General features: G+C 38.1%; 1 protein-coding gene across 4 annotated transcripts; it reads right to left on the bottom strand.

Moving 5' to 3' along the window:
- Positions 1 to 1,244: 1,244 nt before the first annotated feature.
- Positions 1,245 to 14,521, bottom strand: sppl2 (signal peptide peptidase-like 2). 4 transcript variants are annotated; one of them, XR_013821926.1, is made up of 15 exons: positions 14,399 to 14,521; positions 13,238 to 13,354; positions 12,876 to 13,058; positions 12,709 to 12,798; positions 12,436 to 12,575; positions 12,173 to 12,315; positions 11,979 to 12,075; positions 11,780 to 11,896; positions 11,606 to 11,687; positions 11,445 to 11,519; positions 11,292 to 11,354; positions 11,105 to 11,204; positions 10,631 to 10,708; positions 10,246 to 10,481; positions 1,245 to 1,808 (listed from the first exon to the last, which is right to left on the bottom strand). XR_013821926.1 is itself a non-coding variant. In XM_079877745.1 (15 exons), exons 1-15 carry the CDS (start codon positions 14,444 to 14,446, stop codon positions 1,638 to 1,640), a joined length of 1,665 nt encoding a protein of 554 aa, XP_079733871.1. In that variant the 5' UTR covers positions 14,447 to 14,521; the 3' UTR covers positions 1,245 to 1,637. The 4 variants fall into 4 exon arrangements, 2 of the variants coding, with proteins under 2 accessions (XP_079733871.1, XP_079733872.1); XR_013821927.1 differs by lacking the exon at positions 14,399 to 14,521 and adding an exon at positions 13,991 to 14,074; XM_079877745.1 differs by having other exon boundaries at positions 10,321 to 10,481.
- Positions 14,522 to 14,825: the final 304 nt, after the last annotated feature.

The following is a 14,825-nucleotide window of genomic DNA, read 5'->3' as shown; positions in this document are numbered from 1 at the left end:
CATTTTATGAAAAGAGCGCCATGACCATTTATGAATGAAAGAAAAACTAAGGACTGAGATTTTTCATCATTTTAGTCTTTAATTTGTTCAATTAACTTAAAAAAAAAAAAGGTCTTTTGCCCAGGGCTCGACAACCTTTGACATGAAGTGCTTGTTTTTTTGTTTTTTTTGTGCGTGTTCATTATGCAATTTGGCCTTTAGCTCAGTGTGGCTCATTTCATGCACAATAGTTTAAGAGACATAAATGCTTTTCCCCCCCAGCTTGGTCATAGAGTTCAACATTAGCCTGGAGTTGGAATTCATAGCGAGTCCAGTGAACCTGGTGAGAGTAAGACACAATTATACTGTTACACTTTACCAAATACTTTTTGATGTGGGTGGAAATGCCAAGAACTATCATATTTTAGATACAAGTATTTTGCAAGTGCTGTCACATTAAAACACCACAATACACAAGTTTATAACACAATGCATTATTCCTTTAATGTATGCACTCTTCAACAACTTTTCAAAATCAGACTTTTACAGCATATGTTGATCTGTTGATTTATAAATGGACAGAACTTGATTACTACTTGTCCAAGTTATTCCACATGATCATGGTGTACCCAAGTCAAAAAGATTTCAATGAGACAACAGCACAATATAAACTTCTTAAATAAACTCCATGTAACTTCAGATTGTTAAATCATACACAAAGACATATCAGTGCTTTACACTGGAAAAGCAACTTTAAAAAAAAAAAAGTACCATGAATACAAAATTCCTACTATAAAACAGGACTGTCGCTCAACAGATGGGCAGGAAAGTATCCTTTAAAACTGCACTTGCTTTAAAAATGCACTTCAGTTTTTATTTAAAGACCTTCCATCAAGTAAACAGCAAATTCTTAATACAATACGTTTAAATAAGCCATGAGCATATGAATATGATCTATATCAATGCAACTAAAGTTGAAAGTTGAAGTTACATTCCAAACCAATAAGGATGTTTTTGTTCAATAATGTGGCCATGTATAACAGTACTGCTCTTAATTATACAGCATAGTGTAATATAAACTATTAACAATCTCCATCCACAGCATTCGCATCTCAGAACTAGGGATGAAACTAATAAATCATTATTCCCAAAGCCTTTGGCTCATTCGGTCCTTATTAGCACCGTATTTTAAAGGATGTGACACTTCAGCGCTGTTGTGACAAGAACCCGTCACTGATGCATTATCAACTGGAAGCCAAATAGAATTTTATTTTATTTTATTGCGAGCGGTCTTGAATTTTCTGGACATTTGTTTTAAAATGTCTAGCTGCACTTTGTTTCATTTACTGAAATATTGTTTTTACAGTCTATTTACAAACAAAAAGAAGAGAGAACAAAATGAACACAAAGTTGAAATCCTTGTGAAGAAGATTAAAGCTGTCCCTTCGACGCTCTCCTAATACCATCAAACGTAAAACTTGAAACAAGTTGGATGAAGCACAGCAGGTGTTGTGTCTCCTCGTGTTTTAGGTTTAAACAGACTGTATTTCAAAAGCTTAAAACAAGTGCTGCTCAAGTCTATTACATATATGGTCAGATATATAACTGACTTCAAAAAATGAAAAAGAAATTAGCATCCTTCCAGTCTTTTGTTTTTATTAAGTAGATGCATCTGTAAGATGCGGAACTTCCACGTGGGCTGGTGGAGGAGGGTCCTCACTCTGATTGGTCGTTTCAGAGTCTGGCGGCTCCGGATTGGACTGGGGTTCATCTGTGGACGGTCCTGGGGTTTGAGTACAGTTGATTTGTTCCATCACAATTGGAGGAGGCTGAGGAAGAAATGAGAGAGAGACAGAAAAGTAAAACTTTAATTTAATTTTGATTCATAAATAATTTATATATATGTACATTACATAAATGTTTGAGGTCAGTAAGACTTTTTTTTTAAAAAGAAATTAAGAGATTCATCAAAGACACATTTAATTGATCAAAGGCGATCCAAGACATTTATAATGTTAAAAGATTTCTATTTCAAATAAATTATTAACCATTCTATTCATCAAATATTTCCACAAATATATGAAGCAGCACAACTTTTTTCAATATTGATAAGAAGAAATGTTTCTTGAGCAGCAAATCAGCATATTAGAATGATTTCTGAATGATCATGTGACACTGAAGACTGGAGAAATTATGCTGAAAATTCAGCTTTGTCATCACAGGAATAAATTACATGTTAAAATATATTTTAAAATAGAAAAAAAAAATTTGAAAGGTTTCCTGTGTTTTTGATCAAATAAATGCAGCCTTGGTGAGAATAAGACACTTACTTGGCTTACTGGAATTTAAAGCAGAAGAATAATGTTAAAGAATCACTTCGCTGAATAGTAAGAATGAGAAAATTGTTTCTGATCTATGACTAAAGCCCTATTCGGGTGGTAATCGTTTCTCAAGTGGACGTCGGTAAAAATACATTTGCATGCCACCTCAGAGATAAAACTCATGGCGATTTATTGACTGTGGAGCAAGGGGCAACATTCTAATCTGAAAAATGAAGCCTACCCGGAAGTGTGAAAAACTGCAATACATTGAAAATCCGCTAGGGGCAGGTCCCAAAAAGGAGCAAATGTCCATAGACCCCATGTTAAAATGTCCGTTTTCACTGCATAAATTCATGTTTTTACAGGTTGGTCCCATGGACTTCTATTGTATTTTTCGATAGGTTCCGAGTGCCTGACAACTGTGAATTTTTTTCTAACTCGTTAGTTTAGATCGTATTTAGATATAAAATGTATGACAAATAAGGGCGTGGTTAACTTTGATTGACAGCTTGATTGACAGCTGAGCATAGGCTGCGCCGAGTGGAATTCCTGAAATTTGACGTCTCTGCCATGATCTGACACAACAAATCATACCACCTCTGTATCCTTTCTGAACATTTGTATTGAAATATCGTACATAAATTGGGTTGCTCTGCTATAAACTGCACTAACCGACACTGCAGGAGGACTTCGCTTCAGTTTTTCCGGTAAGTGACATTCCACTGCTATTTCACGTAGTTAGCACTATTTAGCATCAATGTTTGTGGGCAGTGGCACTGCAACAGTTAGCATGTATTTTAACTTATACGTTTCATATACTAGTATTTAACCGAAGCTATAGATTGTGAAATTAAACATTTCTCGTTGTTAGTGTGTTTTTTAGTTAGCTTAGATAGCCATTATGAAAGTATAAGTAGCCTAAAAGGTATAAGAAGCCATAAAACGATTTGCCAGGGGAACAAATTATAGATTAATGAGATCAAAGATCGTCCGTTAGATATAGCCTACACAAGACGAATTATATCTCATGTTTAACCACTCCACTAGACTAGAGACATCAGCCAGCGGCAAACGTCAGCAGCACTAGCCGAGGTAAGGCTGTTCCAGGCGGGATACATGAGCGCTGAGCGCCCGGTGATCCCTTGGATCTCACAACTCCAAAAACGTCAGATCAAAATTTTAAATAGGCGCTATCTGTATAAACAAACAACATATTTGAGATTAAAACAACTACATTCTCGACTGAAAAACTCTTAAAACTACATTTCGTGACACAATAACAGTAGTATTTTTAAATTTCGCGGTCTTTCTCCTCTGCTATTGACGCAACTTGAGATTATAGCAGCGGGATTTAGCATTCTACATAAAGCTACCACATAATAACACAAAAACAGCTCACGTTAGCCCGGACCATAGACTGTAAAAAATGGCCCGGACTCATCTCTTCAGCCGGACTCGATTGTTCACCACACCGGCTCAGTCTCACACAAAGCCCGCCCTTTTACCCATATATGGATTGGCCAGAAGGTGGGCGGGGTTAGGATTTCCCAAGATTTTCCAAGATGGCGCTGCCCATACCTCCCATAAACGGTCTCAAAACCGTTCTTCAGAAAGTCTATGGGTGACGTCACAGACGCTTTGACCATATTTTTTACAGTCTATGCTGTGGAGTAGCGAGTCTTGTCATCCTACGAACCCGCGACCGCACTGCTCACGTGGTCAGTCACATGATTGTCTGCTGTAAATAAAATGTCATATGTTGGGAACAAAGGCGTACCCACAGTGGCAGCTGGCACACCTAAAATAGATGCAGAATTATTTTTTAAAGTCTTAATAAAAATGTTTTTCTAAACTTGGCCTATTGTTGTTTACTTACAATATTTGTTCATTTAAAATGTATTTCAATTTTGGTGATCAACCAATCCGCAAACAGCCGCTGACGGTAACAAGGTTGTGCTGTTGTTGAGGCTCGCGCCTCATGAGAAATGGAAAGAAAAAAATGAGCGCAGCTCACACAAAGAAACTCAGTGAACATACAGCAGTAAAAATTCATGTGGAGTTTTTATATTTATAACATATGATATGATACAGTTAAGCAACATCACACGACCACGAGTGCTGAATACCATCACGATTGAAAATGTGACTCTGATTTCATATGAGAGTTCAATAAACAAGTAATTAATATCAAGTCACTTACATTTTAGACACAATATTGCCTGTTTTTGTTCTATTTGAGCAGCGAAAATAGTTCCGAACAAAGATCAAAGCAGAACCACAGCGCATCTCACCGGAACACATAACCGCATTACTGAATGATTCAGCGTTTTGAACGAATCGGTTGAGTCAAAGATTCAATGATCCATTAAATAACTGCCTCATTCCTGAACGATTCAGCCATTTGAACGAATCGTTTGAATAAATGGCTCAATAACTCACTCATTAAGACACCTGCCGCCCCCTACTGGTGGTTTAGTTTCGTGTTTAAAAGAATAATTCTTTCCAATATTTCATACTTGTATATTCAAAAAATATTTAAAACAATCTCATAACATTATTTAATGCAGTTGTAATTTTTCAGCGTAAATTAATTAATTTGATTGGTAACAGCCATATAGTTTCTTATTATTCCAATTTAATTTATTGATCAAATTTAAGAATTTGAAATGAAAGATGAAGCATATATTTAAAACGGTTAGGGAAAAATGCTCTTTATAAAAAGGTTAAAATATCATAAATATGCAGATTTTAATATGTCAAAGCTGACTGAACACTGATGAGAATATTACTTCAGAATAAATTATATTTACAACACTGGACAAGCAATTTTTTTACTTGGACAAGTGAATGACCGATTTACTTGTTCAAAGGACAAGCACACGAAAAGGCTTAATGTTAAGCCCTGAGTTAGGCATATAGTATTATGGTTATGTGGCGAGCCTGAGTATAGTTTTACACATCAGCCCAGTCTATTCTGTAAAGTTAGTGATACTCATAGTCGGGGTTTTTTGCACATTAATCTGACAATAAATGTGGCACACCCAGTTTTTCTAATGCACACCCAGATACTCTTTTCTGGCTACGCTAGTGGCTTGGAATAATACGAATAAATTAGTATTTAACTTAATAATAGGAAAATAATGTTCTATTTAATTATTTGATTCTCATTTTTAAAAATAGGAAGCTAGATGCAAGTATGCTATATTCGAAATGGTTCTTATATTCTTGCATTTTATCTCAAAAAGGATGTCATTTTATAAAAATATGGAAATTAGCGGAAACAAGTTAATGCAGCCTCTTATTTACAGTCAAAATAAAGCTGCATGGTTTGTATTTTCAATGTTGTGTATAATAGACTACAATAAAATCACAGACTAACCCCTGTAAATGTTAAAAATACCTTACGACCCCATAAGAAAATATTACCGTCCGAATAGGGCTTTAGTGAAGGAGCGAACACTCAGAGGAGATGACAAGGATCAGATTCTTCTCTACATCATACAGAAAATCACCATAGATCAACTCAAGACCAACCAATCTCCAGGCCGATTATTAGATTAAAAGCATAAGCACTGTTAGCTAAAGAGCTGAGGAAATTTAACATAAGCCCTCTTCCGGTACACAGATCTCTTACCAGACCTAAAGGAGAGATCTGGTGTTTATCAACCCATAGTGACAGTTAAACAGTGGTTTAAACTCATGTATATCAGTCTGTAGCACAGCATTTCCTGTTACTGTGCTTTAGAGCGAAACTAAATTTGGATTTAATAAATTCAGTCTAACAGGCATTTGTCTAAAGCCTTCAAAATCCCTGTAAAATCTTTTATACAGAAGGTAGAGTTTCCATTTAGGATCTCTGGGATCTATGCCACAGACGTTTCTAAACATCTTTAAACAAATGTCTGTGAAATCAAAGAATGTAAATGGATAATTGTGTGATAACAGATCGATTCATCCAAAAATTCTATTCAATTCAATTACTCTCTCATGTCGTTCCAAACCTGTGAGACTTCGGAACACAGATGAAGATATCTACATTTCTGTCCCATTGAAAGTCTATTCACCCAAAAATGTGATGCTTCAAAACATTCAAAAAAAGATTGTAAAATAAATCGATATGAATTGATCAGTTTAACTCAAGTCTTCTGAAGAGACACTATTGCTTTATATGATGAGTAAAAACTACATTACCCATGATGCTGTACAGAAAATTACACCAATCAGTGAGTCGAAAAAAGCAACATGTGCCAAAATAGCTCTTTAGCTCCGCCCACTCCCATGAAGCACTGTGAATGATGTAATCAAGTCGATCTCTCTAAGCTCTCAAAATACTTAAATGTTTCTATATACCTATTTTACTATCTATAGGTATGTGTTTGGGTAAAATTAACATTTTTTGTTTTATTCTATAAACTACTGACAACATTTCTCCCAAATTCCAAATAAAAATATTGTCATTTAGAGCAGTTATTTGCAGAAAACGACAACTGGTCAAAATAACAAAAAAGATGCAGTGTTGTCAGACCTCGAATAATGGAAAGAAAATAAGTTCATATTCATTTTTAAACAACACAATACTAATGTTTTAACTTAGGAAGAGTTCATAAAAGAGTTAAATATTAAGAGAGTTGAAAAGAAAAGTTTTAAATGAGGAAAAGAAGGGTTCGATTCTGGCTTTACTGGCAGAAGGATACAGTGAGCGTCCGGTTGCTTCCATCCTTAAAATTTCAAAGATTTCAAGCAGCAGACATTGGGGACAACAAAGCTACAGACGGGCAGAGGGCGAAAACAACTCTCCACTGACCGGGATGACCGCCAACTCATTCGAATGTCACTCAACAACTGTAGGATGACATCAAGTGACCTACAAAAAGAATGGTAAACAGCAGCTGGGGTGAAGTGCACGGCGAGGACGGTTGGAAACAGGCTCCTGGGGGCAGGGCTGAAGTCGTGCAAAGCTAGAAAAAAGCCCTTCATCAATGAGAAGCAAAGAAGAGCCAGGCTGAGGTTTGGACTGTAGAGGACTGGAGTAAGGTCATCTTCTCTGATGAGTCCAATTTTCAGCTTTGTCCAACACCTGGTCGTCTAATGGTTAGACAGAGACCTGGAGAGGCCTACAAGCCACATTGTCTCGCACCCACTGTGAAATTTGGTGGAGGATCGGTGATGATCTGGGGGTGCTTCACCGGGGCTGGAATCGGGCAGATTTGCCTTTGTGAAGTCCACCTGAATGGACATGCGGTTGACAGATCACGCAAGGGCAATGATAACACCATGCAGCCACAACAACCTCTTCTCACGTACACAATCTCAGCTGAGCCCTGCCCACAGAGCTCACCACAGACAGACTGTGACATATTAGAACTGCTCCAAGATTCAGCACCCAAGGACAACTTCCTGGAAAACAGCCAGGACAGCATATTACAGCCGCCGATGACACCAGAGCAACAGCCCCTCTCACCAGACACGTTATCCCTCTCTCCAGCATCTCCACTTCTGTGCTTCTCAGAGAAAATGGAAGAACTGGTGTATGCTGGAACCAAACTATCCCACTCTTTTGCTGCGAGCCCCCAGATATCAACTAAAAAATGTCAGGCCCCGCAACCACCAAAGCCTGCGGGCCCAGCTCGCCCTCCCCCTCCTCCTGTGAGAGCTCTTCGGCCTCTGCCACAACGCCAGGGCCCACACCCTCCCCCATCTGCTCGAGGTGAACCAAAAACAACTGATACCAGCTCTCAGTGATATGTGTCTGGACCCCGCTATGATAACAGTAACTTTCTCAAATGTTTACAGAACAAGCGGGAACCCAGTGTGCCTGTATCTTTCTCTATTGATGTTCTATTACATGATAGAAAGTCTAAGGCTTTCAAAAGCCATACAGCAAACCCAACTAATCTGGTGCCTATTACGCGCCAAAACTAAAATCATTTCTAGTCAACGACTTAACCACAAACAACCTGGATTTTATGTTTCTAAATGAAACATGACTAGAAGACAGCTGCAGTGCAGCAATTCTCAATGAAACATCCCCTCCTAACTTTACTTTTATGAGTGTCTGCAGAGCTGTTAGGAGAGGTGGGGGTGTAGCTGCTCTTTTAAAGATGTCTATCAATGCAAGCAAATATCATTTGGGATTTACCAGTCTTTCGAATATCTGGGTATTGTGTTAAAAGGTGCTACACGCATTTTACTTATTATTATTTACTGTTATCAGCAATTACCTCAGAGTTTGACTGTTTTGCCATTGCTGGAGATTTTAACATTCACATAGATAATGCAGAAACCAATATGGCAAAAGAAATCAAAACTGTTTTAAAAACTTTTGATCTGACTCAGCATGTACATGGACCCACACACAATCGTGGACACACTCTAGATTTACTTATCAGTAAGGGTCTAAACATTTCATCGATTGTTATTAAGGATGTAGCACTGTCTGATCATTTCTGTATTTTCTTTGATATATTGATCTCTCCTGCCACTGAAGCTAGATCTGTGTCTGTCAAGAAGAGATGCTTAAATGAGAACACTAGTGTACTATTTTTGAAGGCTATATCTTTAACACCAAGCATATCTGCTGACACTGTTGATTTTCTCCTTGATTCTTTTAACTCAAAAGTTAAAAGTGTAATTGATGATATTGCTCCTGTTAAAGTCAGGAAGAAGAGTGGCAGACAAAAAGCACCTTGGAGAAACTCAACAGCAGGGTAAAATATGAAAAGACAATGCAGAAAAGCAGAGCGCATGTGGCGGAAGACTAAACTTGTAGTCCATTATAACATCTGGACAAAGAACAAAGACATAACAAAGAACCATGGTCACAAGCCATCAAACAAAGCCGAGCTGCTTGAATTTTTGCACCAGGAGTGGCATAAAGTCACCCAACATCAATGTGAAAGACTGATGGAGAGCATGCCAAGACGTATGAAAGCTGTGATTGAAAATCAGGGTTATTCCACCAAATATTGATTTATGAACTCTTCCTAAGTTAAAAAAAAGTGTATTGTGTTATTTAAAAATGAATATGAACTTGTTTTCTTTCCATTATTTGAGGTCTGACAACACTGCATCTTTTTTGTTATTTTGACCAATTGTCATTTTCTGCAAATAAATGCTCTAAATGAATGAATGAATGAATGAGGCATTTATATAGCGCTTTCATATGTACTACTGTACACCCAAAGCACTTTACAATCATATCAGGGGTCTCTCCTCAACCACCACCAGTGTGCAGCATCCACTTGGATGATGCAACGGCAGCACATTATATATTATATAGATCAGTGGTTAGGACCACTATAAATAGTAAAACCGGAGAAACGGATAATTTTGAAGTGGCCTCTTAATTTTTTCCAGAGCTGTATATACATATTTTGCATTAGACTTCAAATATATTGTTTTTAAATATGTAATCATCCATTTTTAATTTGATTATGCTGTTTGCAATGCTTCATGGGATTGTAGTTCTTTCCCACTATAGCCGTTAAGTACACATTCTTGTACCTTTGTCATTTTGTCTGATTTGAAGCAACAAAAAAAAGTGAAAATCGAAGTTTGTAATGTTATGATTCACCTCGTAGCTGATTGGCTTGGTTCATGGCTTATAATTCTTTAACAAAGGCTTTTTTTTAAATCCCTGTGAGAAATGAATGGGAAAAAATACTTCCAGAACCAGTGCTGCTGAAAAAGGGGGCGGAACTAATGCACTCTATGAAGGGAAAGTCTTACGGGTTTGGAACGAAGTTTGAGTGAGTGATTGATGACAGAATTTTCATTTTTGGGTGAACTAACCCTTTAAGAACAATTATACATATTGGAACTGATCATTTTAATCTTAAGGTACAGGTTGACACCAAACTCCTCCTTTGATAAAAAGAAGACACCCACAGTAAAAAAGAGAGCAAAATAAGAGCGGAACAAAAACACGTGGGTGGTTTTACTCAACTGTAATTCTAGTAACTGTACATAACCCTAGAACTTTTCCGATCGTAGAAGGCACTCATATCAAACTGGTATTCACCACAAATCCACTTCCTGTCCAGAACAAAGGCAACTCCTTGCGCCACAGTGCCACCGCAAGGCTGGTGAGAAGCGTGCAAGGCACCAGGTATAAGAGGGCAGGCTGACCCATCTGCATCAGAGCCAGGGCCACAAATGTGATGAGAAGACCAATGCCGTAGCCTAAACAAACAGAGATCACATTCACAATCTTTCAATGATACCAAATAACTAAACAAAAGGATGAAAGTAGAAATACTGCTCTACAGTATTTCAGTTAGTGTATTACCACATTGAACATATCTGAATTTAAAAGGTCGTCAATGTCTTACCAATAGTGCAGGCCAGAAAGTATATTCGAGAAGTCTGCATGAGAATGTCAAATCTGTGACAATACGCTACAAGCAAACCTGAGGAAACAAAATGAAAAGAAGGATATCAATATGACTAAAATGAAGAAAAGAAAAACAGAAGGATGTTGAGGCAGAGTTTGATTTCAGTAACTTTTCTTAAAAACAAAGAAACCATTTAAGTATGCTAAAGTGGCAATAGGTAAACTTAGTTTGGCGTAAAATATCGAAAGGTGGCTTGTTGCAAAGAACTTTCCCACAACTAGTTTAATTTCTCACCTGAAAACATGACACAATAATCAGCTTACCAAGTTCAGTGACCTCAATTTTTGGCTACATGAAAACTTCAGTTTTGGTTTTGGTAAAAAATTCATTTTAGTGCATCATCACTTTCTTTCCATGAACCCTGAAAATCTGTTCATCATGCAGCTGATGCAACAACAGTAGTGACGTTACCTGGTACCAAGATATCCCCAAAGCCCAGGAGAGAGAAGGGCCGGTCACACAGGACCAGAGGAGATGAATTTAACCTGGGCACTTTCAGCACCATGGGAAGCTAATGAAGACAAAGATGCTAAAATTGACACCACCAAATAAAACAAAAACGTATTTACATTTATCACAAAAAAAAACACCATCCTACCTTTTCATGAGTAGAGGAATCAGAGGGACCAGCCGCCACCTCAACCATGATACTTTCCCCACTCTGCATGGAACAATAAATAAACAGATGCCAAAGAATAAAAAATTCTATTCTGAATCAATTTTAAAAACGAAACTAAGAAGAACATTGTACCTCAGTTAAGAGTGGTGTTATGAAAACAAAAAACACGTCATACACGAACAGCACGACCAGCAGCAGAGTGCAGGCCTACAATGAGAAGAAAAATCAATAGGAAATGCATCACCTCCACACGCTAAGGTAATCGTCAGCATCCACCAGCATTTTAAACTCACCTTGAAAGTAGGCAGCCTGATTGTTTTCAGCATGTAGAGACAGAAAGCGATGCCTAACGCATCCTGAAGTATCCACGCCCACCTAGGGAACATGATTTTTCATCAGATACCATCCGTTATAGTGCCGAAAGTGTCAAGAGTCTCAAGACCTAAAGTGGTTTTCACTACTCTTACTGGTCTTCATTGCGGAAAACTCCCCAAGTGATGCTGACTCCTATGCAGAAGGCTGAAAGGACCAGCATGCGCACCTGTGGCCGCTTGTGGCAATATGGCAAGTTATTCTCAGGTATCCTGTCAACACACAAAGCATCTCCTTCAATACAAAGCCAAAAGGAAAGAATCTTATCTTGTCTTTCTCATGCACATCTCTGACCTGCATTTCCCAAATGGTAGTCTTCGGACAAAAGGCCAAAGACAGCTATACAGACCGACGGCAGATGCCAGACAGAACGTCGCTATAGTCATATACACTGTGAGAGAAATACAGAGGAATAAATCAAATCATCAAGTTCAAGCGAAGTACACACAGTTTGTTGAAAAACGGTAATACTTAAATGATTTATTTACCCAATTGATCATAGAAGAAATATAAGAGCACCAGCATAGAGCAGCACATGACCACAAACACACAAATCATGATGGGGGTGACGTCAACGATCTCCTCGTCTTGTTTCTCGGCACCGTCGTCCCTTTTGTGCTTCATGTAACGTCTGTCGGCACACATATGTGGGTTTAGTTGAATAAACTCTGCAGGCTGTCAGCTTTATTACTTATTTATCTTGCAACCTGTGCCTCAAGGGCTCACAATGTTACAAAGGCACAATTCTTACTTTTTAATGTCCCTGCTGCCAGCCCAATATCCTCCGACAGCCACTGTGCCCACTGCCATCAGAAAGATGAGCACCATGTTGTAGTCCACCACCGGTTCATTGGGCGCATACATGGCCACCTGCCGTTTCTCCCCAAACGTCTACAAACAGAAATAAGAGAGAAATGAATGCCTTAAACTTTTATTGCCTTTGTAATTTCAATGTGATGTGTGTTGAAGTGATTTTGATTGAGCAATTTCAGTCCAAAGACAACCTGCTCTAATGAAAAATTACCTTACTGATGTCCAGCATGTCTTTATAGCTTAGCAAGGCCACTGGGATGCCTATCTCCTCATACTGGGACTTGTTGCCTGAGGGTGGAGTCTGTAAAGCATGTCAAACAAGCTTAGTGTGACTCCTGTGAAAATGTTTTAATGACATTATTGGTGTTATAGTCTTACCAGTCTATCTTTGCTGACGATCAGTAGTCCCTTGGCACCATTGATCTGGGCCAATCTGACTTTTTCGTAGAAAGTGCAATTTCCTCTCATCACCATTGGGATGCTGTTTGGGAAGCCACCCTCGGGTACATCAGAGGGGGAGCACAGGACAGAGGTGGTGAGATCGTAAGTCTGCAGGCGTGCCTGAAAAAACAATAAAGGATGAATGAGTGCCAGCATTGTGATGATAAATTGTACGCTGCAGTTTCAGATACAGCAGGGATTTCTGTTGGGAATGAGGCCTTTTATCATGAAATCATTACAATCTGAATCTGTGTGTGTATGCGTGTGTGTGTGTGTGTTAAATGTAAATTGCTACTAACTGCTTTACTGAGGTCCTGAGGTAGTCGAGCCCACTGAGAGTTGAAGAATATGCAGTAATCTTTGCCTTCACTCTTCCCCTGATCACTAAAATGTGCCATGCCATATTCACCTAAAACCTGTGAATCAGAATGGATAAAGCTCAGGTTATTGGTTAACGGGTTTGTGCATTTCCTCCTTGCTGAAGGAAAAACTGACAATTGGAAAGAAATGTGTAAAAGTCTGAGGGTGACATGAGAGGTGACATGAACTTGCATTAACCATCCATATAACGAAATGCACAGTGAATTATGAATTCTAATTACAAAAAGTTTGACTTTCATTTGACTTTCAAATAAATTGCAGAACCACATTTAGAAATTGTGTTGCTTTTGCTTTAGTGTTACTGAGATGTTATTCATTTTCTTAATATATTACACTATTCAGGAATTTGTTACTGTAAAATGGACTGATAGTAACACAGGTAACTTAGTATGATAAAAGGCTATATGATGAGTTACAGATCATCATAATTAGCCTTTCCAGCAACTGGACAATAATTACATGAAGACAGAGCTCATTGTGACCCACACAAACACGATACACCATCACGTTAACACATGACACTAAAATTCTAATAACATTAAATGGAATGAACATAATACTCAAATGTGCAGAACTATTAAGAAAAAAATAATACACTACATTTAAAAAAATCATACTTTTTACATCTAATTTAATATAATTTTGGTAAGGTATATGGTAAGGTAACTTACGGTTTACCAACTAAATGGGTTTTGATGTAGCATGTTTACGTTCGTCTTCTGGAAAATTACTGACATTTCCAGTGTACAGTCTCACTGTTTGCAAAATAAATAACCACATTAAAACAAAGGTTTGCCATTATTTATCCAGCAGAAATGACAGTTTGATCGCTCGTTTGATCAGTGTTGTAGATTTGTTTCGCGGTAACAGTGTCATGTCAACAGGAGTGCGAGAGGACTCGGCCGCGCGGGCCCCAAACATGCACGAGCACATCCCTACTGACGTCCACCTAAAGCTAATCGTACATAGCATGTAACTTAGCCAATAACCATCGGTAAACAAATTAAAAACTGGGTACAATCCTGTTGAGAAACCCACCAAAAAGCAAACAGGTTATTTTGTGTCTTCTTGCGTCTTACCTTTTTGAACAAAAGAGCTGCCCAAAGGAGACTTGACAAAAATCTCATGATGCCTGAATATTGTTGTCGTCTCCCCCATCCGCACTGCCCTCCGCAGACTCAACTATCAGCTGTTTAAACAGATCCCGCCCACATTTTGCAGTACGTTGCCGATTGGCTCCCTTTATCTTCTTCCGAACGTCCACTATTGGTCTATTGGCTTTCACTCTAGTCAATCAAATTGCGGTCCCGCCTTCACTTCACGTCCACGTCAAAATCCCTTCACGTCCACATTTGTCATTCCTTGGAAACATTATTACCCATGTAATTATTATCTTGTGAATAGATTTAATTGTGATATTGATACATATTGTACATTTTGTGATCTACATGATTAAACATTTTATCATTTTTTTTGGAGTTGTATACTTTACTCGTTGTACACCCT

Source organism: Squalius cephalus (genome assembly GCF_949319135.1).
Source record: "Squalius cephalus genome assembly, chromosome: 7".
In the NCBI taxonomy this organism is placed as follows: domain Eukaryota; kingdom Metazoa; phylum Chordata; class Actinopteri; order Cypriniformes; family Leuciscidae; genus Squalius; species Squalius cephalus.
This window is presented reverse-complemented; position numbering and strand designations above follow the sequence as displayed.

What these genes read in the sequence shown, in the direction of transcription:
- sppl2 (XM_079877745.1), bottom strand. Translation starts at nt 14,446, where the DNA reads ATGAGATTTTTGTCAAGTCTCCTTTGGGCAGCTCTTTTGTTCAAAAAG. An exon ending in CTCAGGACCTCAGTAAAGCA is followed by an intron (nt 13,059 to 13,237) that starts GTTAGTAGCAAT and finishes TTGTTTTTTCAG; the next exon opens with GCACGCCTGCAGACTTACGA. An exon ending in GTTTTCCGCAATGAAGACCA is followed by an intron (nt 11,688 to 11,779) that starts GTAAGAGTAGTG and finishes CATGTTCCCTAG; the next exon opens with GTGGGCGTGGATACTTCAGG.